The sequence below is a fragment of the Heptranchias perlo genome, chromosome 3, assembly GCF_035084215.1.
Source record: "Heptranchias perlo isolate sHepPer1 chromosome 3, sHepPer1.hap1, whole genome shotgun sequence".
Classification (NCBI taxonomy): domain Eukaryota; kingdom Metazoa; phylum Chordata; class Chondrichthyes; order Hexanchiformes; family Hexanchidae; genus Heptranchias; species Heptranchias perlo.
This window is the reverse complement of record NC_090327.1, coordinates 47380055-47407672: the sequence shown is the minus strand read 5'-3', so window position 1 is coordinate 47407672 and position 27618 is coordinate 47380055. Positions and strand designations below refer to the sequence as shown.

General features: G+C 40.9%; 1 protein-coding gene across 1 annotated transcript in view; it reads right to left on the bottom strand.

The window, feature by feature from the left end:
* LOC137308149 (cyclic nucleotide-gated channel beta-3-like) overlaps window positions 1–27618 on the bottom strand; it is a 194398-nt gene that overhangs the window by 8592 nt on the left and 158188 nt on the right. The window contains 4 exon segments of the mRNA XM_067977037.1: window positions 1336–1534; window positions 7618–7627; window positions 16384–16533; window positions 23309–23486. Coding sequence (XP_067833138.1) covers window positions 1336–1534; window positions 7618–7627; window positions 16384–16533; window positions 23309–23486 — 537 coding nt within the window.

Genomic DNA, 27618 nt, shown 5'->3' with positions numbered 1-27618 from the left:
GTTGATTTTCACATTAAGATTATTTCGGGAATTAGTTTAGAAGTAAATGAAGTAAATTATGTCATCATGCAGCTTTAAGACAAATTGAGTGACATTTTGGAAGTAGATGAGAGAAATAAACGAGAGATAATTCAGCTGCTCCAGGGAAAAAAAAGTATTTTCTGACATCAAATCAATACAATCTTTCAGTGCTGTCTGTGCCCATATTTACAGAGAATCACTAGTTGCCCTCAGTAACTGACAAAAAACAGAAAGTGATGGAAAATGGACTGGCAGTGTCATCAGTGGACTCTGAGACAGTCATCTATCTTTTCAAGGTTTAGTCAAAAACAGAGACTGTATACAATCAATGCATTACATCAGTTCATGTCCAGTAAACTATAGCAACTGCTAATAACTTGTCATTATTTATTTTGCTACAGTATCTGGGCCAAATTACACAGAATTAATTTCCTTCTGCTAGTAAAATTTGATGAACTCCTTCACAATGTACTTTATACTGTATGAACCTTTGAGCTGAAAGGAAAGAAAATTAACCTGTAACATCCAAATGGGAAAGGAGTCATTCTCTTTGAACTGTTGTAGCCCTGATGATGGTGGATGGTGCTCTCACAATGGTATTAGGAACTGAATTTTAGGATATTGACCCAAAAATGATGAAGGATTGATGACCTATGTCTAAGTCAGGATAGTGTGTGACTTGGAGATGATGGTGTGTCCATGTCAATGCTGATGTTGTGCTTCTTGGTGGTAAGGTTCAGAGGGGTGGGAGTTGCTGTTGAAGTAACCTTGGTGAGTTATTGCAGTGCATCCTGTAGATAGTACACGCTGCAGACAGTATGCTGCTGATGGAGGGAGTGGATGTTGAGCCTGGTGACAATGGCTCCAATCAAGCAAACTGTCCTGTTCCAGACGGTGTTGAGCTTTTCTTTTATTCGTTCATGGGATGTGGGCGTCGCTGGTGAGGCCAGTATTTATTGCCCATCCCTAATTGCTCTTGAGAAGGTGGTGATGAACCGCCTTCTTGGAACCGCTGCAGTCCGTATGGTGAAGGTTCTCCTACAGTGTTGTTAGGTAGGGAGTTCCAGGATTTTGACCCAGCGACGATGAAAGAACGGCGATATATTTCCAAGTCGGGATGGTGTATGACTTGGAGGGGAACGTGCAGGTGGTGTTGTTCCCATGTGCCTGCTACCCTTGTCCTTCGAGGTGGTAGAGGTTTTTGAGTGGTGTGGCTGCACTTATCCAGGCAAGTGGTGAGTTTTCCATCATACTCTTGACTGAGGCTTATAGATGGTGGAGAGGCTTTCAGAGGTCAGGAGGTGAGCTGCTTACCTCAGAATACCCAGCCTCCTCCATGCTTTTGTAGCCATGGTGTAGATATGGCTGATCCAGTTCAATTTCTGATCAATGGTTGCCCTCAAGATGTTGATGTTGGGAGTCTCTCTGATGATGGTGTTGTTGAAAGTGAAGAAGAGGTGATTGGGCTTCTCTTGATCGAGATGGTCATTACCTGCTACTTGACCACTCAAGCCTGGATGTTATCAATGGAAAGAAAAATTGGGTAGGGTATATAATGAGTGGTCAATTTGCTACTGCCAGGTTCCTGCCTGTGCCGAAAGTGAAAATTCCCTCCATTATATATTTTTCAAGCTCCTCCTCTAATGTGATCAGAGTATTTTCCTCTTGTTCTGTGGCTTGTTGTTTTGAAAGGTTTTGTGACTGCTTCTGTCAGTGAAGGTAGAACACCTTTCCTGATCTATGAACTGGAAGCTCTCAACCATGGCATAAACTCAGAATCTGGATGGCTGTTTCATAGTTCAACATAAAACCTCGCTGAGGAATTTATCCCCTAACTCTGGGATCTGGAAAAAGCTTGGAACATCCTGTTGCTGGATCTTCAGTGCATGTATGGGGAAGGGAAATATTTCCTCTTTGCCCCAGATGTAGCAAAGTTGTAAATACATGTTTACAAAGAACATGCTAACAATTTCACCATACCCAGCGTGCAGAAGTAGGCTACCTCCGAACAATGCTGTTTTTTCCAGAGTTTAAAAAAAATTGTTCTCGGTTTTAGCTTTATCAAACTGTGTGTATTGCTGCAAGAGATCTAAACACACATTCTTATACACTTAAATTCTTTGTTCATGCCGATATAGATAGTCTTGAGCTTTGGCCTGACTCAACATTCACTCTTTGGGTCAGTTATTTATAAATTGAAATATTACTGCAGATAAGCAAATAAAATGCTTTATTCTCCACCAGAGTTTGGTCCTTTTCTGCGATGTGGTCCATTTTCTGCTCATTGTCCAACACAGCTCTTAAGGTATCCTACGCAAACTAGTTAGTATCTTTGGCAACCCTGAAGGCTCTCGCAGTTCCTTTTATTAAGTTTATATCATTTAAAGCCCACTGCCAAAATCCTTTTAAGGAAACTAAAGCAATTTTTCCAGATGTCACTAACTGGGCTAAATCCACAGAGTCTAACTTTATTTTTTAAGTTTGAGAGTTGAAATTTTACGTTGCAAATTGCAGAATTTGCAATTAGTTAATTTTCTATCACAATGTTGACCGTATAATGATTCTTCATGGGAGGAAATTAGTCAAGCAAACCTACTGGAAAGCTACTTTTCCTGGTCTACAATCTCAGCAAGTCTCCAATAAGTCTTCTCGATGAATCCTCTTAATTTTATTACTAAAATAATATATACGTTAAAGGGTGTCTATGAACAATTTTGAAAATGTTTGAAGTCTCCCTAATCTAATTGAAAATCCAAATGATTGTTTAAACCCTTACTGTAATGATTTACCAATTCCCTTTAAATGTTGTTTCTTCTGGGACTTAAAATACTGTAAACCACTTATTAAATTATAGCTCTGCATGAAAAGTATATTTTAAGGCTCAAGTAGTAGCAAGTTGAATTACTGGTTCCTGCTTGATGGAGTCAGTTAGAAGCATATTAATTTATAACATGTTTTAAACTAGTAGGCCATTTGCCTTCAGGAACTTGGTTTGTATTTTATATGCCCTGTACTGAAATTAACAGTTTAATTCCTATCATTTCATTAACGTTTCATTAATAGTAGCAGTAGCTTATTACAAAGCTATATTAATTTGCTATATATTTAAATTAGCTAAATACTGACTAACATACAAACTAAATTCACATATACTGTGCACAACTAATTTTATAAACTGCTGCATCATTCATTTATTTTTGCTGACACGAAATGAATACTTATGTATCCCATTGAAGTGATAAGGTTTGGCACTATTAGGGCTAATCTAGCGTTATCTAATCAGAAACTAGAGAACCAACATTGACTGAAGTGTCTGTTTTGTATCTATTATTTCTCAATCTTAATGAATGGGAAAGAGGAGGTCTGTTTTCAGACACTGATTGCATTTATTTGTAATAAGCTTTAAGCTTTAAACCTTAGGATGAAGAGAGTTTCAAACATCTAATTAGTAAAAGGAAAAATAATTGAAACAAAGTATGAGTTTTAATTGGAACTCTATTTGATGTTTGTTTCTCACACAAAAATTTAATTATCTTGACACAGAATGCATATATCTGAATAAATACAGAATCATATTTGATTGCATACCCATGCAAGATAAAATATATCAATTATGGTATTCAAGCCTGACCTGCTGAACTTTTCCAGCATTTTCTATTTTTATTTCAGTTAAGTACATGTCCGGTGCATTAAAATTGGGAAATAATAGATATGGATGAGGCACCAATTAGAACTGGCCCTCCAGTTTTGTTTATCATAGAAACATAGAATCATAGAAAGTTATGGCACAGAAGGAGGCCATTCGGCCCATCGTGTCCATGCCGGCCGATAAAGAGCTATCCTGCTTAATCCCACTTTCCTGCACTTGGTTCGTAGCCTTGTAGGTTAGGGCACTTCAAGTGCACATCCAAGTACTTTTTAAATGTGATGAGGGTTTCTGCCTCTACCACGCTTTCAGGCAGTGGGTTTCAGCCCTCACCACCCTCTTGGTGAAAAAATTTCTCCTTAGCTCCCCTCAAATCCTTCTACCAATTACTTTAAATCTATGCCCCCTGGTCACTGACCCCACTGCTAAGGGAAATAAGTCCTCCCTATCCACTCTATCTAGTCTCGTCATAATTTTATATGCCTCAATTAAATTTCCCCTCAATCTTCTTTGTTCCAAAGAAAACAATCCCAGCTTATACAATCTTTTCTCATAGCTAAAATTCTCCAGCCCTGACAACATCCTCGTAAATCTCCTCTGTGCCCTCTCTAGTGCAATCACATCTTTCCTGTAATGTGGTGACCAGAACTATACACAGTACTCAAGCTGTGGCCTGACCAATGTTTTATACAGTTCTAGCATAACCTCCCTGCTCTTTTATTCTATGCCTTGGCTAATAAAGGAAAGAGGCAGCCTTGGATTAATCCAAATGGTGTCAAGTGGTAAAGGCAGACACCAGAGGAACTGCACATGTCACGAAAGGAACCTAAAAACTGAGAAGAAAATTCAATAATGATAAAAACATAAGAAAGAATTGTACAAGAGAAGGTCAGAGTATATGCAATCCTTTTACAGATTATATGCAATCTGTTCCCTCTCATTTAATAGAAGTTCTGAATAAATATTCCCTTAGAGATAATCAAATGAACTCTAATTTTATTGAATCCTAATTCAATAAAAAAGACTAAGCAAAACAGAATGCACTGAGATTAAAACAGAAGGATTTCTAACCTGTGATTACAACTAATCATAAGAACATTATATAGCATGGGACTAAAAAAGAGAATTCAGCCCATCAAGCCCATTCCTTCCATGAACCATGTACAATTTGCCCTGTCGTGACCTCTACCCAAACGAGAAATTCAACAAAGATTTCTTTCTGACCCTTAAAGATAGTCATACAAAGCTATAAAATCGATCCAGCATCCACAGTATTTTGCTTTTGCTACAATATCTATCTATACTTATGTATTTTTGAAACCTGTCCAGTTGCGTTTTACAGATAATATTCCATGGTCCCAGCACCCCAGGAGCCATAATTTTCCATAGAATATTTGAGAATCTCTATCTATACTTATCCAAAAGACAGTTTCTTTCCTAAGTAGATATTCATGCAATTCTGTTTTTGGAAGAGTAATCGGCACAGTACAGTTTAAGGTGCCTGCTGTTTTGTGTAAAAAAGAATTCTTCTAGAACCTCATTTTGCTGCGGTTTGTTAATTTTGTACTTGTGCCCTCTAGTACTGCACTCACACTTCATGTCAAATAGCCAGTTATACCTGCATTGTCTATAGTTCTCAGTGCTTTAAACTTGGATTATGTCCCTTCCTAGCCTTTGTTTCTCAAATGAAAACAAGTTTAGTTCTCATAGAGTCATAGAGTTATACAGCACGGATAGAGGCCCTTCGGCCCATCGTGTCCGCGCCGGCCATCAGCCCTGTCTACTCTAATCCCATATTCCAGCATTTGGTCCGTAGCCTTGTATGCTATGGCATTTCAAGTGCTCATCCAAATGCTTCTTGAATGTTGTGAGGGTTCCTGCCTCCACAACCCTTTCAGGCAGTGAGTTCCAGACTCCAACCACCCTCTGGGTGAAAAAGTTCTTTCTCAAATCCCCTCTAAACCTCCCGCCTTTTACCTTGAATCTATGTCCCCTTTATCAACTTCTGGGTCACCTCACTAATTTGTATATCCTAGTGCTATAGAGTTGCAAACCCAGGAGCACAATCTCTTATTAGGAGACATTGCCAGTTTTAAGGTAAATGACCCATGTTTTGTGCCTCTGAGTTATAGAGACAGTGATGGTCCCCTTTTTGATCCTTGCCAGTACTGAGTTAACTGTTCTCAGGAAGCAGTGGGGTACTATAATTGGCCTTAGTATCTTAGAACTAAGAAGGGAAAAAATTGGTCAGGCTTCACACTAAGTAGATACTAGTGCTGGAAGTATGCAGTGACACAGGGTGAGGGTACAGTTTGGCTTGGCTGTGATGGCTTCCATGATCAATACTTACTATCTAGGCTCCATTTATCTAGACTTCCATATATGTACCAAATCTCAAAGAACTTCATATACAATAAACTATTGTTGCTATGTAGGCAAATGTGGCAGCCATTTTGCACACTGCAAAATTCCATAAATAGTGATTGAGATGAAAGACCATTTACTCTGAAAGAGAAAGGTTAGCAAGGCCCCAGGAGAACTTCCTTTTACAAATAGTACCATGGAGCTTACAGTTGAACAGGCAGGGCTTTTGTTTGACATCTAATCTGAAGGTCAGGACCTCCAACAATGCATTGTCAATTTAAAATATGTGTTTGAGTTTTGAAATGGGGCATAAACCCACAATCTTCTGATTCAAAGGTAAAAGTGCTATCACCAGAAGCACATTAATATTTTTTGGAGGGACAAAGTCTTGCAAAGATATGGGTCTAAGAATCTAAAACTGTTTTATTTTTTGTGTCCTCGTACCAATACTGCAGGAAAGGAATGAAAGGCATTGATGTAAAAAAAAGTCTCATGCTCATGGCAAAAACCCTTTACACCACTGCAAATAGTATTGTGTCTCTGAACCAGATGAAAAGATTCAGTCTCGTTTGCATCGGCCTGCCAACACGAACTCTGAAAATGTAGGCCCTAGGTCCACCTGATATTGGGCTTCGAGCCTCATTAACATCAGATTGGCGAGCTGCAGATACCTACTGGGCGTCTCTAGGCAGCTCGTGGGTGAAGATCTCTGGAATTTCTCTGGTAGCTCTTAAATGGGAGAGGAACAATTGGGAGGGAGGGGGTGAACCAGGAGACGGGGATGGGGGGGGGGATTGATAGAGATGGGAGCGATTGGAACATTGGGAGGGTGGCATTGGGGGTATTGGACAGGGTAGTTAATAGGAAGGAGGGATCGGGAGGGGGATGATTGGGATGGGTGGCAATTGGGACATGGGGGCCATTGGGACATCGGGATGTGTGACAGCGGACCACTGATGGTGCTAGGTACACTAAATGCATTTTGCCCTGGGTCCACCCCCTTTCCATTCTTGAAGTGCTAAAATCCTGAGCCAGGTTTAGTGGGAGGGTGGGAATAGTGTCGGTAACTTGTTTGGTACCACATGTAGAATCTTGCTGCATTCATCTTTTTGCTTTAACTTAACTCTTTAATAATGGAGTCTCAATTCTTTTAGGAAAGTGAATTACAACAGCAATAAATTCCAAGACTAGTAAATCAAATAGTTTTGATGGAGGAGACTAAAGACGTGCTTCATTTCTTTCACGGTCAGAATCAGAATTCATTATCCCCAGAAAGAGGTCGGTCTGATTTTTAGTATTATGTGAATCACCATAACCTTTTCATTTTCACAAATTATTCTTTGAAGTCTGTTGAAAAGAACATTTATGAAGAGAGACAACAAAAAGGAAAGAATAGAACTTTTTATCCTAATAGCATTCTCAGAATCAACTGAAAAAGCTAACCTTGTCACATAGATAATGAAAGATGTGTAAGGGTACAGGAAAGATAAATGTTCAGCAGTGCTAGTGGATGGAAAAATACTATAAATACTGACAGGAGATTGAAGTGGTGGTACCTCAAATATTTAATTTGAGTCAAAACTCACCTGAGAGAGCCTGTAAAATAAATAGGGTCATTCAACACTGTCAGAAGATTTCTCTGTTTCAAGGGAGATTTCTCTATATCCAAGGAGACTGCTTAAGGCAGTGTCCAGGAAGGCCCTGTGGCAAATCTTAAAATAAAAGCAAAGATGTCGTCATTGAATTCTGTAAATAAATAGCACACAAAGCAACAGTTTCCACTTGGCACAGTGGTTGTGATTATCCTCTTCGTGTCGGAGTTCTGGCAGGGCAGGACTTCTGCTTGCCCCAACGATTCCGCTCCAGCTCTGATCCATTTCCCTTAGTCAGGGCTCATTGAATATGCATGGCAGGATTCTCATCATCCAAGAGGGAGCCCGTCATCGGCCTCAAGGGAAATGCTGGCAGCCGCTGTAGCACCCGGAGAAGCGAGGGCAGAATTAAAAAGGCAAAGGCACCCCAAAGACTGTTGGAGCTGCAGTCATGTAGGCCTCGGCAGAGATCAAGACCTGCTTAGGTGTAACTGGAGACCAGATTGGATGGAGAGGAGGCCATTACAGAGCCCTCTTCCTACATTGAGGGAACACAGGTCCATTACTTCCTTTTGGCCCATTTACCGCTACCTCCAGGGACCGCCATAGAGAAGGTGATAATAAGCCCGAAAAGCGGCATCAAGTGGGGCAGATGGGAGAAAAATCCTCTGGCGGCTTGGGCCTCACTCTTTCTGACACCATTTGCATGCTTTGGGCAGGGAAGGAGTGGCCAGCGGTGTTCCCATAGTGACAGGGGGGATGATTCAGACTAAGGGACCACAATCACGAAATTTGCTGACGATACAAAAGTGGGAGATTTGGCCAACAATAAGGACCCAGATGGCAACAAGAGATTATCAGAAAGAGCAGAAGATGGCAGATGCAATTTAATGTAGACATGTGAGGTAATACTTTTTGGGAGAAAAAACAAGGAATAGGAGTAACACTTAATGGAAAGACACTGAAAGGATTGGATGAACAGAGAGACTTGGGGATTCAAATACATCATTTTCTAAAAGTGCAAGTGTAGGTAATTAAACTATAAAAAGACCAATAGAATTTTGGGTTTTATAAATAGGGGCATAGAGTACAAGAGTAAAGAAGTAATGATGAACTTATACAAAACATTGGTTAGGCCACAGTTGGAATATTGTGTGCACTATCGAAAGGACATTAAAACCACAGAGAGCATGTGGTGAAGATTCATCAGGGTGATGCCAGGATTGGAAACTATAGAGGAGAGACTTATGATATTGGGACGATCTCCATAGCAGTAGAGAAGGTTGATAAGATTTAATAGAGGTTTTTTAAAAATTATAAATAGTTTTGATAGATTGAATAGGGACAGGCTATTTCCTCTGTTTGGGGAGTTAGTCACAAAGGGGGCCATCATTTTAAAATTATCACTAAGCGCGCTATAAACGAGATTAGGAGAAATATTTTTTACACAGAGGGCTGTGGCAGCATGGAATGTTTTACCACAGAGAGTGGTTGTGCATGATGGGGTCAATTTTTTCAGCCCTTGTAGCAGCCAAACCAATGATCCTTAAAGGCATTGCTTGAGGCTGCTACCAATTGCAGGCCACTGCTCACACACCCCCCCTCCACCCCGATCTCCTTCCTCCCTCCCAGACTTACCATGGGCCGATTGTCGGCATTCCCTACGGCCCACCTGCATCCTCATCAGGACCAGTACACTGGCTCTGGGGGTGAGACTAGCATCCCTATTACGCCTGTCATGTCCTGGTGGCCACTGGGTTTGTGCCTGAGTTTGGGCTTGAACCAATTTCTATCCCAGAGTTGCTCAAACTATTCAAGATAAGTGTGCCTCTACCTGTATATGTGGTTTGAAAGGTAACGGGAGGTGGGCAGAGTCCTCTTCTGGTGCCATCTCACTTGCCTGGCATCCTTCCATTGCTTTCCCTCTTAATCCAAAAATCATAAATATAGAGGATTTCCCAAAGGGAAACACAAGACTGGATCTCTGTCCATTTTTGAATCACAGATATATTTTCCACCAGAAGTGACAGCAGATGCCACATTCACCATGGCAACTCTGGATGCTAACAACATCCACATTCATCAGTCGTCCAGTATTACTATGGAGGTGCAAAACCAGCAATTTCATAAATAACTAAAAAATGATTTAAGATGGAATATGGGACAATGGTTTGGCAGTTCTACATCACTGTAATTCAATGAGGCAACACAATTTGTTTTTAAATCCAAGGTTGCCTGACCCTTTAAGCTGGTGCAGGAATCCATCTCCCAAAGCAGCTATTTCCTGCACCCACCACCCCAGTGGTGAGGACTCGGTTGAGGTTGCTTCATCTGGCAAATGTCACTTATTCTCCTAGCAACTTGCGCTGTTGAGTACCTGCATGGCTTCTATGGGAAGTTTTCTCAAACCATTTAAATTAGACTGATACCAGGAGATTTTCTAGGTTGACAGTGGTTCAGACAGATGGGCACAAAGCCCACCCTGCTGACTTATTGCCAGCAAAGCCACCAAGAAAAAAAATCTAAGCCCTATTGTTCCATCTCCTAGGGGCAACCCAAAAATAGCAATTGTCAAAACATGTGCCACAGAATCTTTTCATCAATTGAGTTGGGAAAAAAAGCCTTGTGGAAGAAAGAACTTAATGATTAAAATTAATGATTTGAAAATTGGGAGCACAGCAAATTGACCTTATAGAATTCCAAGCCTAATTCTCTGATCTGGGCTCCTGTTGAGTGAGGCTCCATATAGGGAGAGAAATCTTGCAAAATTTACCCATTATTTCCATTCCGTCCAACTGAAGAATTCTCTATTGATACAATTTCCATTGCCAAAGATCTGCATCTGGAGTATTTAATAAAAGTTGATACTTTATGTAAATTATCAGTCTGGTCAAATTTGAATTAGTCTTTCTTCTTCAGTTAGTTGTTACAGTGAATCTGCTAAAGGGTTTACTTTGAGCGATGACAGAGTAACCTAGGGCAAAAATCTCAAAATCAAACATTATTCATCAACGATTTTGTTTCTCTACATATTGTCATAAAAAAGTCTCTGCAGGCAAGTAGAAGTCATGCAGGTACTGAATGGCAGCAAGTTGGTAGGAGAATGTCCTGATGATGCAGTCAGAGGACACCAAGCTATTAATGCTGTCTCAGAAGAAAGATGATCATGGTGGCTGCGCTACAAATTGAAGCAGTGGGAAAGTGAAAGGTAGAATTTATGTGAGTATTTATAACCCATCTAATAAAATGGTGACATTGAATTCAAGAGAGCTGTAAACAGTAAAATGCTTTCAGTATAATTACAAATATTAACTTAGAGAATTCTCTTTCGATTATTCCTTTCCCTCTTCTTTCTTTAGGTTTAAGGTTAGCTCAATGCCATTGTCTTGATTATATCATTCATCGGCTGTTGTAAAACTGTGTTACTTTTTTTAATTCAGTCTCGAGATGTGGGCGTCGCTGGTAAAGCTGGCATTGTTGCCCTTGAAAAGGTAGTGGTGGGCCTTCTTCTTGTACCACTGCCATCATTGTTCTGAATTATACTTCCACAATGATGTTAAGTAGGGAGTTCTAGAACTTTGACTCAGCACCGAAGAAGGAATGGCAATATATGTCCTTGTTGGGATGCTGTGTCACTTGGAGGGGAATTTGGAGGTGATGGTGTTCCAATGCACCTGCTGCCCTTGTCCTTCTAGGTGGTGGAGGTTGTGGGTTTGGGTGGTGTTGCCAAAAAAGCCTTGGTGAGTAGCTGCCATGCATCCTGTAGATAGTACACACTACATCGACCGGCAGTGGTAATGCCACTGAATGTTAAGGGGAGGTGATTATGCTCTCTTGTTGGAGGTGGTCATTGCCTGATATTTGTGTGGCAGGTATCAGGAAAGGTCAACAGAAATACTTACTATTTCCAGCACTTTTGCTTCATAAAACTCCATTCTTTCAGCCATCACAAGTTGATATTCATAATTTTTTTACATTTTTGCACAATCTAAGTATAGCTCAACAAAAATAACAGGTTTTACGCCAGTCATTTTCTCCATGATCTTCTTTAATTTAAAATGGTTAAGAGAATATAGAAATGAGTTTAACCTGGTTTTATGCACCAAATGAGCACACGGAATGATCCCCGTGTCCAGAGACGGCAGCCCAAGGATCGTGACAAATTGTTCCTTGGGCCATAATCGCAGAGAGCTGCCGAGGCCTCACCAGGCAGCTTGCCCGATTGAAGAATCCAATTTTGAGCCTGCCTCCTTGGCAGTGGCCCTTAAGTAAGCTTAAGAATCCCAAGTGGGGCAGGCCCATATCCTGCTCTGCTCTTCAATATTGAATTTAGCAGGGGAGGCCTAAGACAGGTGTTAGGCCCTTTATTTACATCTGTGAGGGGCCTAATGTCTGTTTTAGGTGGCCGCCAGGGATGCCTGAAAAATCGGCTGAACCAATATAGGTTTGGACGTCTTCTAGCCATCGTTTGGGTGTGGGACATTGGTCCTTGAAATTGGCCCTCACGCCCATTTTACGTCTGTAAAATGGGTGCAATGGGGTCCAATTTCTAGGCTGAATGCTAACAACGAGCTTGCATATAAGGTGCAATTTTCCAAGAACCCACACCAATGGCAGGGTCTCACAGTGGGTGGCTTATTGGATAATTGTGAGTGCTGCCCATAATTTTCCATTAATTGAAATCAACAGATGGAAAACTGTGAGCAGTGTACCAGTGATTTTATTAAAGCCACCAGATGCTTGTGAGGCCTCTCTAGTACTGTGGGATTGCAGAAGATTTTGCCCATATATTTTGCTAATATAATTAAGATTTCCAATTTTCCATTTCTAGGTATGGATGGTTAGGTCAAGCATATGAAGGTAACCATAATCTTTGTGTATAATATGCACTTCTCATCCCCCAAATGTGCCAAAGGCATGGCAATTCATACTAAAAATCGATGATAAAATGAAAATTATTATCAAAAGACTCAGGTAATGCAATAGAAACCTTTATTGAACTGCTTAAATTGCTACATGAGAATTAAATTTGCAAAATTATTGCCAAGCACCTCAGCATATCAAGCAATTTTAGAGGATTTCCTTTGCACTATAACATGGAAAAGGAACTTATTTTAACAGTTTTAAGCAGCCAAAAGTGGAGGCATGTGTTATTATTATGGTGATGCATTATACTAGAAAATATACAGTACAGGGAGGTGAAATTCCTTTTTAACAGGGGAATGACTGTTTTCTCAGAAATAAATGAAGGTGGCAGGACAAGTTGAGAAAGCTGTTAAAAAAGCATATGGGATCCTGGGCTTTATTAATAGGGGTATAGAGTACAAAAGCAAGAAAGTTACTCTAAACCTTCATAAAACACCGGTTAGGCCTCAGCCTAGATTATTGTGTTCAATTCTGGGCAGCACATTTTAGGAAGGATGTCAAGGCCTTAGAGAGGGTGCAGAAGAGATTTACTAGAATGGTACCAGGGATGAGGGACTTCAATTATGTGGAGAGACTGGAGAAGCTGGGGTTGTTCTCCTTAGAACAGAGAAAATTAAGGGGAGATTTGATAGAGGTATTCAAGATCTTGAACGGTTTTGATAAAGTAAATAAGGAGAAACTGTTTCTAGTGGCAGAAGGGTCGGTAACCAGAGGACACAGATTTAAGGTGATCGGTAAAAGAGCCAGAGGCAACATGAGGAAACATTTTTATACGCAGTGAATTGTAATGGTCTAGAATGCACTGCCTGAAAGGGTGGTGGAAGCAGATTCAATGGTAACTTTCAAAAGGAAATTAGATAAATATTTGAGGGGAAATAATTTACAGGGCTAAGGGGAAAAAGCAGAGGAATGGTACTAATTGGATAGCTCTTTCAAAGAGCTGGCACAGGCACGATAGGCTGAATGGCCTCCTCCTGTGCTGTACCTTCTATGATACTATGTAGTTTATTCAAACACAAATTCAGGCTTTAAAAACAAGCCTTGTAAAGGTTTCATCTACAGTAACTAAATATAATATAACAGAGAAAACTAATATAATGATTGAAGACTTCACATACGAGAAATTATTACACAATACAATATTTGGATTATTAAGGATTAAAAACAAATGATTATTATTGTTTTAATATCATAGCTATGGCTTGTAGTTTAGTAAGAGTATATAGAGGCGATTCTATCTATTTGCTGCACTCGCAGGCAATGTTAATTGGAGAATCAGGGCTACAATATTGTAGCCCGATCTCTGACCCACAATCCTCGCTAGCCCAGCTCCCTCCTGGGAGCACAGGATTGTGGTACCATCCCTTATATCTAAATCTATAACAAAAATGTGGAAGTCCCAATTCGTCAAATATGATTGACAATAAACGTAAGTACTAGAACAACCAATTCCCATGGACTTCACAAAGGTCAAAAGTTATTTGTTTACCTTCTTTGGCTTGGCTTCAACAATAAGGATTCCCCGTCATTTATATTGGGAGAAGGAGGCAATCAAATGATAAGAGATTTATTAATTATTCCTCTTGACGTACTGGATTCTTTCTGCACAAGCTGTTTGCCTTTGGAATCTGCTGAAGTAGGCTTTCCTTGTTCACTGCTTGGCTGGAGATTGCATGCTGCTACAGTTAATGTAATACTTGCTTTAGATATGCTCTTAATTTTCCTCTTGTGGGTTTAGGTGAAGGGACTGGGTGAGGTGCTTTATAGTTCTGTTGAAAGCAAAAGAATTAAAAGTAATAAGCTTTACCGTTCTTGAATCAATTGCAAAATTACCTTTAATTGCCTTACACTGCTGGTGATAGAGATGCAGTTATATTCATAACTATATAACAATTATGTATATATTTGTTGAAAATCTGTTGGACAGTCTGGTGAAATGGGCAGACATGCAATTTACTGCGGATAAGTGTGAAGTCATGCACTTTTGGAGGAACAACATTGAGAGGTAGTATAATCTAAATGTTTCTATTTTGAGGGGGGTGCAAGAGCAGAGGGACCTGGGGTGCATATTCACAAATCTTTGAAGGTGGCAGGGCAAGTTGATGAGGCAGTTGAGAAAGCATATGGGATATTTGGCTTTGTAAATAGGGGTATTGAATATAAAAACAAGGAAGTCGTGCTAAACCTTTACAAATCACTGATTATGCCTCAGCTGGAGTATTGTGTACAATTCTGGGCACCACACTTTAGGATGGATGCCAAGGCCTTGAAGAGGGTACAGAGGAGGTTTACCAGGATGATACCAGGGACAAGGGACTTCAGTTATGTGGAGAGATTGGAGAAATTGGGATTGACTCCTTAAAGCAGAGAAGGTTAAGGGGAGACCTAACAGAGGTATTCAAAATTATATGGGGTTTTGATAGAGCAAGTAGGGAGCAACTGCTTCCTTTGGCAAATGGGTCGGTAACCAGAGGTCATAGATTTAAAACAATTGGCAAAAGAACTAGAGCGGAAATAAGGAGAAATGTTTTCACACAGAGCTGGCACAGGCTCGATGGGCTGAATAGCTTCCTTCTGTGCTGTAACGATTCTATGATTCTATGATTCTAGAGGGTTGTTATGATCTGGAATGCACTACCTGAAAGGGTGGAGGAAGCAGATTCCATAGGAACTTTCAAAGGGCAATTGGACATGTACTTGAAAAGGACCAATTTGCAGGGCTATGGGAAAAAAAGCTGGGGCGTGGGACTAAATTGGACAGCTCTTTCAAAGAGCTGGCACAGGCATGATGGGCTGAAAGGCCTCCTTCTGTGCTGTAAGAGTCCATGATTCTATTATTATAAAGGTTATTTTCAGTTTTTTGCAGTTGACTTTTTTTCCATTCAATACCTATGTTATTATCTGGTCTTTTATTGTATTATCAACCATTTGAATTAGCTAGGCTATCGAAGGAAAGATTAGGAAGTCACCAATGTATATCATGTATATCTTATACCAGAATTATCTAAGAGAATTTAAAAAAAAATTCTCAGGATTTGGACATCACTGGCAAAGTTGGCATTTATTGCCCTCCTTACTTGCCCTTGATAAAGTGGTGATAAGCTGCCTTCTTGAACCACTGCAGTTCGTGTGGTGAGGCTGCTCCCACTATGCTGTTAGGTAGGGAGCTCCAGGATTTTGACTCTGTGACGATGAAGGAACAGTACTATATGTCCAAGTCAGGATGGTGTGTGTCTTGGAGGGGAACTTGGAAGTGATGATGTTCCCTTGTCACTGCTGCCCTTGGCCTTCTAGGTGGTAGAGGTCGCAGATTTGGGAGGTGCTGCTGAAGAAAGCCATTTATCTGTCTGTGTGTCTATGAGGTCTTGGAATCGCTTCCTCTTTATTGTCTGTAACCCATATCCAAGTGACCTGAAGTCAGTTTTGTGTCTCTTGGCGTTTGAACCCCAAAATCTCTATAGCAACATGAGGTATGCTTCTATTGTGTCAATGACCTTCATAACTAAGCCTTCCACTGCAGGAGCCATTGTGCTGCAATGTGTTCAATGGTAGACTGCAATGCAGAGAACCATTGCTCTGCAACAACATTCCTGTGGAAAGTGACAGTCCATATTTGGGTGTTGGACTCCTCTAATGAATCAGATCTCCCATTTAGCACAAGGAGGCAACTGACTCATCAATGCAGGTCTGTTACTGCACCACATCAATGTAAAAGCAGGCCCAATAAGGGCCTCATGCAACTCAGGAAGGGTTATCACTTGCCAGTACTAGCGAGCCCCTCCTCAACCACAATTATCATTGATATTCCTTCCTCACCAGTACTCAGTGACATACCCTATACTTTCTTATTCTCATCAACATCAAAATCTTCTGCACTATGTGAGTCTGTGCTGTCGTCGGCCTCGTATGAGGGTAGTGATGATTGGTGCTTTGTTGAATGGTGATCTTCAGGTTTGGCTTGAGGGTGACTGGGTTCTCCTTGTTCTGTGAGGAGGGCAGATGGCACATTATGAGTAAATAAGCACATTTATTCAATTGGACACTACATTTTATTATATGGCTATTGCAGATCAGAGGTAATTTTAACTTTGGGTGATAGTGTAAAAGGGATGATATTGATTCAGCCAGTTGTTATGCATCTCACCCGGATAGTCAATGGAAATGAAAATCTGGAGAGATGTATAACGAGCGGCTGAATTGATATTTTGCACTATCACCCAAAGTCAAAATCACTCCCTGAGTGTGTGGACACGTTGATGTAATGTATCATGCAAATCACAAGCCTTGAATAATAATACATACCACAAGTTCTGCACATTTCTCCAATTTCTGAACATCCAATGTCTTCCAATCTCTCCCTCTTGACATCAGGAGTGAACTGTTTCATGTTTGGGGCTCCACCAACTGTCACACATTGCAACCTTTGGTTATATGCCTTTAAATATAAAAGCAATGGGATTGAGTCAGGGTGTTTTGGTCCTTCAGAATTGATTCCTGCAATATATTCTCTTTGTTATCATGGCTAGTATAAAGTAATTTACATAGATCTGCTATTTTTACTTCTACTATTTTACTTGCTCCAGCCTTGCTAATGTTTCTCATGAACAGTAGAGTTTAATACATCTTGTATATCCCTTCATGTTCATATGTATCCTGTACTGTTACTTTACAGGAATATTCATGCCTCTTTTTTAACATTGCATCTTCTGGTCCTCTGGCTATGTCCTCCGAGTCATTGACATTTGTTGCCCTAGAAATTCAATTGTGCCCAAAAACAGGCACGTTAGGGGCAGAGTGTGCACTATCATGTGGTCACCGGGAGCATGGGAAATTCACGCTGCCAGCTCATTGTATGGAAACAGGTGTGTAGACAGAGCTACATGCGCTGCTTATTGGCTGCGTGCCTGTATGTTTTGGAGGGGGGGGGAGCGGGAGGAATTGGGCGTTACTGATGCTATTTAAAAAGAGGCCTGCATCTCATGGAGGCGAGGTGCACCATGGCTGCAGGCAGCAGGACGTGGTTTAAAATTGGATAGATGGGTGGAAGAGCTGCAGATAGAGCCCCCAGATTTTCCGATGCAGTATTGGAGGCCCTTGCCCAGGAGGTCGGCAGGAGAAAAGAGACGCTATTCCCCCAGGGGGCAGAAGGCCCTCCAGATAACGTCTGTGGAGACAGTGGGAAGAGATGGTTCAGGAGGTTAATGCCCAGAGCTTAGCAGCCAGGACCTGGCTACAATGTCAGAAGATGCTGAATGACCTCATCAAGGTTGTCCGAGTAAGACACCTAACTCTCAGCTCTCTTACTCTCTGCTCACACCTACACTACCTAGAGCCACAGTACTCACAATCTTCCCTTCTCCCGTTTCCCTTCACTCTCTTGCAATCACTGCACCACACTTCACTCCACCTTCCTTCTGCTTCTACTCACGCACTCTGCATCTCCTACTCTCAGCACTGTTAGAATCCTCACACTTCTCCATACCTCACGTCTTGTACAAAACATCCACACTATTCAAACCTCACAGGTACATTCTCAGAACAGCTCACAAGGCTGTTACTATCACACTGCCTTCTTTCTTGCAGGAGAAGGTTGCACACTACATGAGGCAGCAGGAGGAGGGCGAGGTCATCTAGACATTCTGTCGCCACTGGAGGAGCAGGCCCTCAAAATGATAGGCAGGGGGTGAGTCATGGGCAGGGTGACTGGACAGGCCGGAGGAGACGTTCTACAGGGTCGCTTCACATCTTATCCATTTTTACTTTTTTCACTTCTATCTTACCCTACATCCTCTACATAACAAACTACAGCTGCTTTAGGCAGCCTCATCTCTCTCTGCTTACCCTTCACACTAAAAGTAACCTTTATCCCTCTCTTTCATTTCAGGTACAGAAAATGTAGAGGGCCCAGTGACAAATGAGGACGAGGAGGGCAGCCTTCCTGAAGTTGCAGTGTTACTTGATCTGACCCTGGCAAGCACCAGCTCAGAGACTGACACCACGCATACTTTGGAGGGTCAGCTAGAGGAGGGGTCTTCACGTGACAAAAACACTGGGCACAAGTGCACAGAAGCTAGGGCGGGATGTCTTCTTTCAGAATGACAGCATCCCTGCTTCCCCACCACCTACTCTGCCCTTGTCAGTGCAACACAACTAGCTGAACCAGACTGCCTTGGCAGATGCTGAGATGCTGCAGTCTTCAGCTGGGCCCTCAAAGCTACTCAAGGTTGCCCACCATGGCAATCTGAAGTATCCTCAATGAAAGTTGTAGCCACTGGGGTTACACTTCTTAGGAGCACTAGGATGGTTAAATGAGAACACCAAACAGGCACTAGGGGTTTGCACAAGGGTGATTCTTAATTCTGCAAGTTGGCTATTACCAAATCTGAACTGAGTTGTGATGATAAACTTTATTTTTCTGGAATTGGTGTTGGACTTAATATTTTTAGGAAGGAGTGGGCAACACCCATGAAATTGGACTGCATTAGGGCATTCAGATGGTGAGGACTGTGATTATATGCATGGCGGGACTGTTGGTGTTTTGGGAGGGGATAGTGCAGCTGAAGCACCCTTTTATCAGTTTCTCCCTGGGAGTTTTGGCAGCTGGTGGGACTGGTGGGCGATACTGTTCCTGCTCTTTCTTCCCTTCTTCTGCTCTTCCTCCTCCTCCTTCTCCAGTGCTTCCTGCCCAGGTGGTGGTAAGGACTGTTCCCTCGGAATGGCAAAATTATGGAGCATGCAGAACACCATGAAAAATTTGGAGACACGGCCAGGGATGTACTACAGAGTTACTCCAGATCAGCCCAGGCAGAGGAACTGTTGTTTGAGCATACTGATAGTTTGCTCAATGAGGTTTCTCATGAAGGCATGGATCTTATTGTAGACTAGCTTTAGAGACATTTTTCTTTTTCATTCATGGGATGTGGGTGTTGCTGGCAAGGCCAGCATTTATTGTCCATCCCTAATTGCCCTTGAGAAGATGGTGGTGAGCTGCCTTCTTGAACTCAGTGGCTTGCTAGGCTGTTTCAGAGGGCAGTTAAGAATCAAACACATTGCTGTGGGTCTGGAGTCACATATAAGGACAGCAGGTTTCCTTCCCTAAAGGACGTTAGTGAACAAGGCAATTAGTGGGTTTTTATGACAATCCTGTAGTTTCATGGTCACTATTACTTATACTAGCTTTTTATTCCAGATTTTATTTAATTAACTGAATTTAAATTCCCCAGCTGCTGTGGCGGGATTTGAACTCATGTACTCTGGATTACTAGTCCAGTAACATAACCATTATGCAATCGTACCCTTTTTTGAGGCTGTGCCTACATTCGTGACAGGAGTCATGAGCCACGTGTGGAAGGAAAACTCAGTACAGATTTGTTAGAGGAAAATCGTGTTTGACTAACTTGATTGAGTTCTTTGATGAAGTAACGGAAAGGGTTGATGAGGGTAGTGCGGTTGATGATGTGTATATGGACATTCAAAAGGTATTTGATAAAGTACCACATAATAGACTTGGTAGCAAAATTAAAGGCCATGGGATTAAAGGGACAGTGGCAGCGTTGCTACAAAATTGGCTAGAGGACAGAAAGGAGAGAGTAGTGGTGAACGTTTGATTTTCAGACGGGGGGAAGTATACAGTGGCATTCCCCAGAGTTTGATATTAGGACCACTGCTCTTTTTTGATACATATTAATGACCTGGACTCGGGTATAGCGGGTATAATTTCAAAATTTGCAGATGACACGAAACTCAGAAGTGTAGTAAACAATGTGGAGGATAGTAACAGACTCAAGAGGACATAGGCAGACTGGTGAAATGGGCAGACACATGGCAGATAAAATTTTACACACAGAAGTGTGAAGTGGTGCATTTTGGTAGGAAGAATGAGGAGAAACAATACAAACTAAATGGTACAATTTTAAAGGGGGTGCAGAAACTGAGAGACCTGGGGGTGCACATACACAAATCTTTGAAGGTGGCAGGACAAGTTGAGAAAGCTGTTAAAAAAGCATTTGGGATCCTGGGCTTTATTAATAGAGGCATAGAGTGCAAAAGCAAGGAAGTTATGTTAAACCTTTATAAAACACTGGTTAGGCCTCAGCTGGAGTATTGTGTTCAATTTTGGACACCACACTTTATTAAGGATGTCAAATTCTTAGAGAGAGTGTAAAAGAGATTTGCCGGGGATGAGGGACTTCAATTATGTGGAGAGACTGGAGAAGCTGGGGTTGTTCTCCTTAGAACAGAGAAAATTAAGAGGAGATTTGATTGAGGTATTCAAAAATCATGAACGGTTTTGATAGAGTAAATAAGGAGAATCTGTTTCCAGTGGCAGAAGCATCGATAACCAGAGGATACAGATTTAAGGTGTTTGGCAAAAGAACCAGAGGTGACATGAGGAAACTTTTTTTTACGCAGTCATTATGGTCAGGAATACACTGCCTGAAAGGGTGGTGGAAACAAATTCAATGGTAACTTTCAAAAGGGAATTGGATAAATACTTGAAGAGAAAAAATTTACAGGCCTATGGGGAAAGGCAGGGGAGTGGGACTAATTGGATAGCTCTTTCAAAGAGCTGGCACAGGCATGATTGTTGGAATGGCCTCCTTCTGTGCTGTAATATACCATGATATTTTCAAGAGAACCCTGTTCACCTCACATGCAGCAGTGTACAGTGAAGTGCAAGGCATTACAAGCAGTCCTGTATCTCCAAAAACTTGTTCTTAGAACTCAGAAGTTAGTTTTCCTACAGACAAAATTGCCAAAATAGGGCCCAGATGTTCACTAGCAGCCTAACAGGACAAACCAACGTATTGGAAATTTAGGTATGTACTGTGTGCAATTTTCCCACCACTAATTTCATGAGCAAACAAATTTCCAATATGGTCTACTAACGGGAAACTTTTTGCCAGGAGCAGGAAGTCAGCAAATGACCCCCCAGGTATTTTCAGATTTGGTGTTAATTCATTTATTAGAACAACTGTGCGCTCCACAGATAGATGAACAAAATTTTCAGCATTTATATTGCTTAAGTAACTTGTTAGCTGTGTGAAAAGTGCTTAAAGGTTCATTGTTACAGATGCAATGTGATTCATTGCTTCTTTTATTCCTGCTAACAAAATCATATTCTCAGAAATGCAACGATGAGGTCACCTAGCTGTACCATACCCACGGGATAACTTTCTGCATCCATCATATCAGTTCAATACTGTTCATCTAATTATTAGTCACTGAATAATCCTCCAACCTAGAAACACCAAAGATGAACCTTTATTGTGTGATCACTTTGAGACAGGTTTCATTTTATGTTTTCAGAATGAAAGCCAATTATTGTATCATGAGATGTTGACACTATGTGATCACCCCCATATGTTCTAAGCATTTATCAGATCGATGGAGAATATATGACAAGAGACCACGGAATACAAATCCATGTTTAGCATATTACCTTATCATATATCCCAACAGCAGTACTCAATCACATATGTTGATTGTGAAGGTAATGGTTCGAATTGTGCACTATGTTTATTCAATGCAATACTAATGATCACCAATAATTTTGTCTTGTTTTTATTCAATTTTTTAAAAATCGTCTATTACAAGGATAAACATATATTTGCAGGCAGAATGTTACCTGGTGTTATATAAAGTTATTGTTGGAGAACACAGTAACTCCAGGACCTTGAAATTACACCAAGGGACACCAACATACAAATGCTTAATACATTCATTTAAAGTACCTCTCTCCACTATTTTAGTGGAGGCATTAACCCTTTTAAAATAAATGGATTGATGCCTCTGCTAAAGTAATGGAAAGAAGAACTTTGGATGAACATATTAAGCAATCGTAGGTTAGTAACCCATGTCATAACTTCTGGGCCTAGGTTTTGTTATAACTTAAAAGGACCATTCATCAGGTTCTGGATGACTTTCATAGGGTAATATCAGATCAAAACTATAGACTGATCAAAACTATTATCAAAATATTAACATATTCATATCAAATTCTTCTCTCTGCTATTTAATGCAGGTATTACCTGTTTATTTTATCACCTTACTTTTAATTTACTTTTTCTGAGGTATTTGGAAAGTCTTTCCCATTTTGTTTTATCCCTTTCTTTGTGTGCCGGACTTGACATCTGCGGATGAGTGGGCAGATGCATGGTCTGTGTCCACCCTTCTGCCAGCACTCCATGTAGTTTGCTGCTAGGTGGGGCACCAAAGACTGGCCAGGCATGACTCTGTCCTCCAATTTTTCCTCCCTTTACTAAGAGACCATCACTTCCACATGGCCCCTCCTTGAAGAAGCTCAAGTCAGGAATTGAGTAGCGAGAACTTCATGTAACCCTATTCTGTGATACTGATTGTCAGTACTTCTGCATCAAACTAAGACTATTTATAAACAATGTTTTATACGCATATATCAAATCTACAATTTAAATCTTAAGAGCAAGATTTTACAGTATTCAAAAAGCTTAAGAACAAACTTAAATATTTTTAAAATATTGCATATGCCTCATATAAAAGAACCACTAACAAATAGGAGATATTTATTTCAAAAATAATATCCTGAACCTCACTTCACATTTGATTGGATGATCAAAGGGAAATCTTCCCACATATTTACTTTGCATAAAAACGCTAAGCGCACCTTGTACATTACAAATATCTGTAATTTTCTTGTACTTTGACTTTTCTTCCTGTATATCACGTGATTGATGCATCAACAACCAAAAAAGATTAACCACAAAGGAAGTCCTATTACCTGGTTTTCACTTTCCCTAAATTTCCTTAGAAGACCTAATCCTCTTTGTTTTGTTGCAGCCAACAGTATATGGAAAAGTTTTGGAGTTTCTGGCCTGTGTGGGATTAGGAACATTTCCCCTTTAATGGGGGTAACTTGGGCTTCAGCCTTCTTGTCTTTGTCTTTAGAAAACAATTGTCTAGAAAAAAAGGAGTATTAATGTGTAAAAAAAAATATAGCACTTCAAACCCACAAGGGTAACTGTCCTCGTTTACACCTGTAAATTGGAGAAATAATTATGTTTTATCTTTAACGTTCATGAGATTCCAATAATTCCAGAGTTTTTACTAAAATGTGTTCATTGAAGATTAAATAGATAATTTTAAAAGCCATTGCCAGTCTATAAAGAACAGGACAGGGAACTAAATATTGCAGGCTATAACATAATCAGAAAGGATAGAGAAGGAAGAAGGAGGTGGAGTAGTTGTACTAATTAGCGATAACATAATTGCAGCAGAAAAAAGGGACACAACTAACAGAAGGATAGAAAGAGAATCCATTTGGATTGAAATAAAAGATAAGAAGGGATCGATCAGGCTAATAGGGGTAGACTACAGATGACCTAATAGTGGAAATGTGGTGGAGGAAGAAATATGCAAGCATATATGTGAAATGAGTAAAGACAAAAGAATAATTATCATGAGAGATTTTAACTACCCCCAAATAAACTGGCAATAAGAGGTAGGTAAAGGGGTACAGGAACTGGAGGTTTTACAATGTGTGCAGGACTCCTCTCTTACCCAGAAAAAGCCCAACAAGAGAGGAAGCACTGCCCAGTAATGGGAAATGAACCAGAACAGATAAGAGAAGTAAACAAAGGGGAACATCTAGGTAATAGCAATCACAACATAATAAGGTTTAAGATAAAGATTGAGAAGGACATAAGTAAGACAAAGACCAAACTAATAAATTGGAAAAAAACTGATTTTAAGGGGATGAGAATGGAACTAGGGAAGGTAAACTGGAAAAATCTACAGACAAACAAAAAATGGAACAGCAGTGGGAAACATTTAAAACGGTGATCAATAGAGTCCAGGAGAAATATATTCCTTTAAAAAGCAAGAACTAGCCAAAAATGACACACCATGGATGAATAAAGAAATAAGGGCAAAATTGAAACTAAAGTAAAAGGCATTCACTAAGTACGTAAACAACAAAGGCGAGGATGACAAAAGGGAATATGAAATGGTTAGGAAAGAAGTAAAAAAAACAATTAGGAAGGCAAAGATAAACTATGAAATTAAATTATCAAGGAATATAAAAAGAAATAATAAAGTATTCTACAGACACATAAATAACAAAAGAAAAATCAGGATAGTGATTGGGCCACTAAGGGATGCACATGATAAACCCAAAGGTAATGACAGCGAAATGGCAGAAATATTAAATAATTACTTTGTTTCAGTATTTACCAGGGAGACTAATAAGGTGGACATGACATTAGAACAAGAGATCAAAAAAGATATAAAGACATTTAAGATAGAAAGGGGGAAAATAATTGATAAACTAATCAAACTTAGAGAGGATAAAACGCCTGGTCTGGTTGGATTGTATCCGTGCATATTAAAAGAAGTTAGGGAGGAGATAGCAGAGGCACTATTGCATATATATAAAAATTCATTAGAAAAGGCAATAGTGCCAGAGGACTGGCGGACAGCTAATGTGATATTTAAAAAGGGAGATTGAACAAGTCCAGGGAACTATAGACCAATTAGCTTAATGTCGGTGGTAGGAAAGATAATGGAATTCTTACTCAAAGATATAATAGAAAAACATCTAGATACTGAAAATATAATAAAGAATAGTCAGCATGGATTTCAAAAGGGAAGGTCATGCTTGACCAACCTTATTGAATTCTTTGAAGAAGTAACAGAAAATGTAGACAAGTGTAATATGCTAGATGTAATATATTTGGATTTTCAAATGGCCTTCGATAAGGTATCGCATAGTAGACTCATGACTAAGGTCAGAGAATGGGGAGTCAGGAGACGAGTAGCAGAATGGATAGCAAGTTGGCTACAAAACAGAAAACAGAGAGTAGGGGTTAAATCAAAAGCAAAATACTGTGGATGCTGGAAATCTGAAATAAAAGCAGACAATGCTGGAAAAGCTCAGCAAGTGAGACAGCATCTGTGGAGAAAGAAACAGAGTTAGCATTTCAGGTCAAAGACCTTTCATCAGAACAGGAAGATGTTAAAGAGTTAAAGTTTTTAAGCAAGTACAGAGCCAGGGAATGGGAGGGGGAGGAGAGGGGAGGAAAGAGCAAAAGGGAAGGTCTGTGATCGGGTAGAGGGCAAGAGAGATTAAATGACAAAAGGGATGATGGTGCAAGACAAGGAAGGTGGTAATGGGACAAGTTGAGAAACAAAAGATCGGTCTAGAGTAGCTGTAAATGGCAACAGCAGAACCATTACCAGCACTTGCTGTCTGAAAAAATGGGAGCAATGGTTATGATCTGAAGTTATTGAAATCAGTGTTGATTCTGAAAGGTTGTAAAGTGAAGGGGTTAAAGGTAATTACTCAGTCTGGCAAAAGCTGGGAAGTGGTGTTCCACAGGGATCAGTGCTGGGACTACTGTTGTTCACCATTTACAAAAACAATTTGGACTCAGGAATCAGAAGTACAATTTCAAAATTTGCGGATTACACCAAATTGGGGGGTATAATTAATACCGAGGAGGACTGCAACAAAATTTAGGAAAGCATTAATAAACTTGCAGGATGGGTGTGTAATTGGCAAATTAATTTCAATATTGATAAGTGTGAGGTGATACATTTTGGTAGGAAAAATAAGGAGGCCACACACTCCTTGGAAAATAAGAGCCGAAATGGGGTAGAGGAGCAGAGGAATCTGGGGGTACAGATACACAAATCACTAAAAGTAGCCACACAGGTTAATAAGGCCATAAAAAAGCAAACAATGATTTGGGGTTCATTTCTCGAGGGATAGAATTGAAAAGCAGAGAAGTTATGTTAAACTTGTAGAGAACCTTGGTTAGACCACACTTGGAGTACTCTGAACAGTTCTGGTCTCCATATTATAAAAAGGATATAGAGGCACTGGAGAAGGTGCAAAAAAGATTTACCAGGATCATACCAGAACTGAGAGGTTATACCTATCAGGAAAGATTGAGTAAGCTGGGGCTCTTTTCTCTAGAAAAGAGAAGAGTGAGGGATGACCTGATAGAGGTCTTTAAGATTATGAAAGGGTTTGATAGGGTAGACGTAGAGAAGATGGGGGAAAAATTGGATAAGGGCCATGTTTGGGCGGGGGTAGCATGATGCGCTAGTACCCCGCGCCCGATGGTCCCTACGCAGGCAGCTCGTGAACTTCGTGCTGCTTACTAATTATCATGATATCTCCGTGCAGCCATCGCAACCCACACTGCTGAGAGACTGCATGGAGAATGAGGAAGTTGGAAATGGGGCGTGGTCACCGCACTTCATCAGCAGCTTTCACCTCTTAAAGGTGCAGGTGCACATTTAAAATGGCAGGTACACAGTTCACTAGGAGGAGGGAAAGATGGCCGCAAGGATGGCAGCACTGGCACGAGAGAGGGCTCCACACTTCTCCGATGATGCACTGGAGGCCCTGATGGAAGAGGTGGACGAAAGGAGGGCCAACATGTACTCGCAGGGTGGCCAGAGACCCTCTAGACTGCAGCTCCGCAGGCATTGGCAGGCTGTGGCCCAGTAAGTGAACACCAGGCGCATTGCACCACGCACATGGGTGCAGTGCCGAAAGAAGTTCAATGATTTGACACGAGTGGTCAAGGTGAGTGAATGCAAATGTCTAGTGGCACATCCTACCAACCGCACCACTGCTCCGCGCATCACACCCCCTGTCACCCACCTACAACAAACACTGCCCATCCATACGCAATGCTGCACTCGGCATGCTGCATCTCACCCGCACATAGTACCACACTTGCAGGCCACACAACCACCACCCACGGGTCACACACACTAGCAGCTATTCGAACACGACAGGCACATCACCCACACACCTTGCAGGAGACTCACAGACACACTGTCCTCTGTCTTGCAGGAGATGGTAGTGTATAACAGCCAGCAGCAGGAGAGACCTGAGGGTGGACGGGGACACCTCCATGTCCTCACCCCCCCTAGAGGAGACAGTGCTTCAGAACATTGGGCGGGCCGTCGCTGCAGCCGTGACAACATGCCGCGCTGGAGGTCCCGATGAAGGGGTTCTCTGCATATCCAATGCTCCTTCTCCTTTTCCACATCTCCCTCCTCCCATAAACTTTTCTG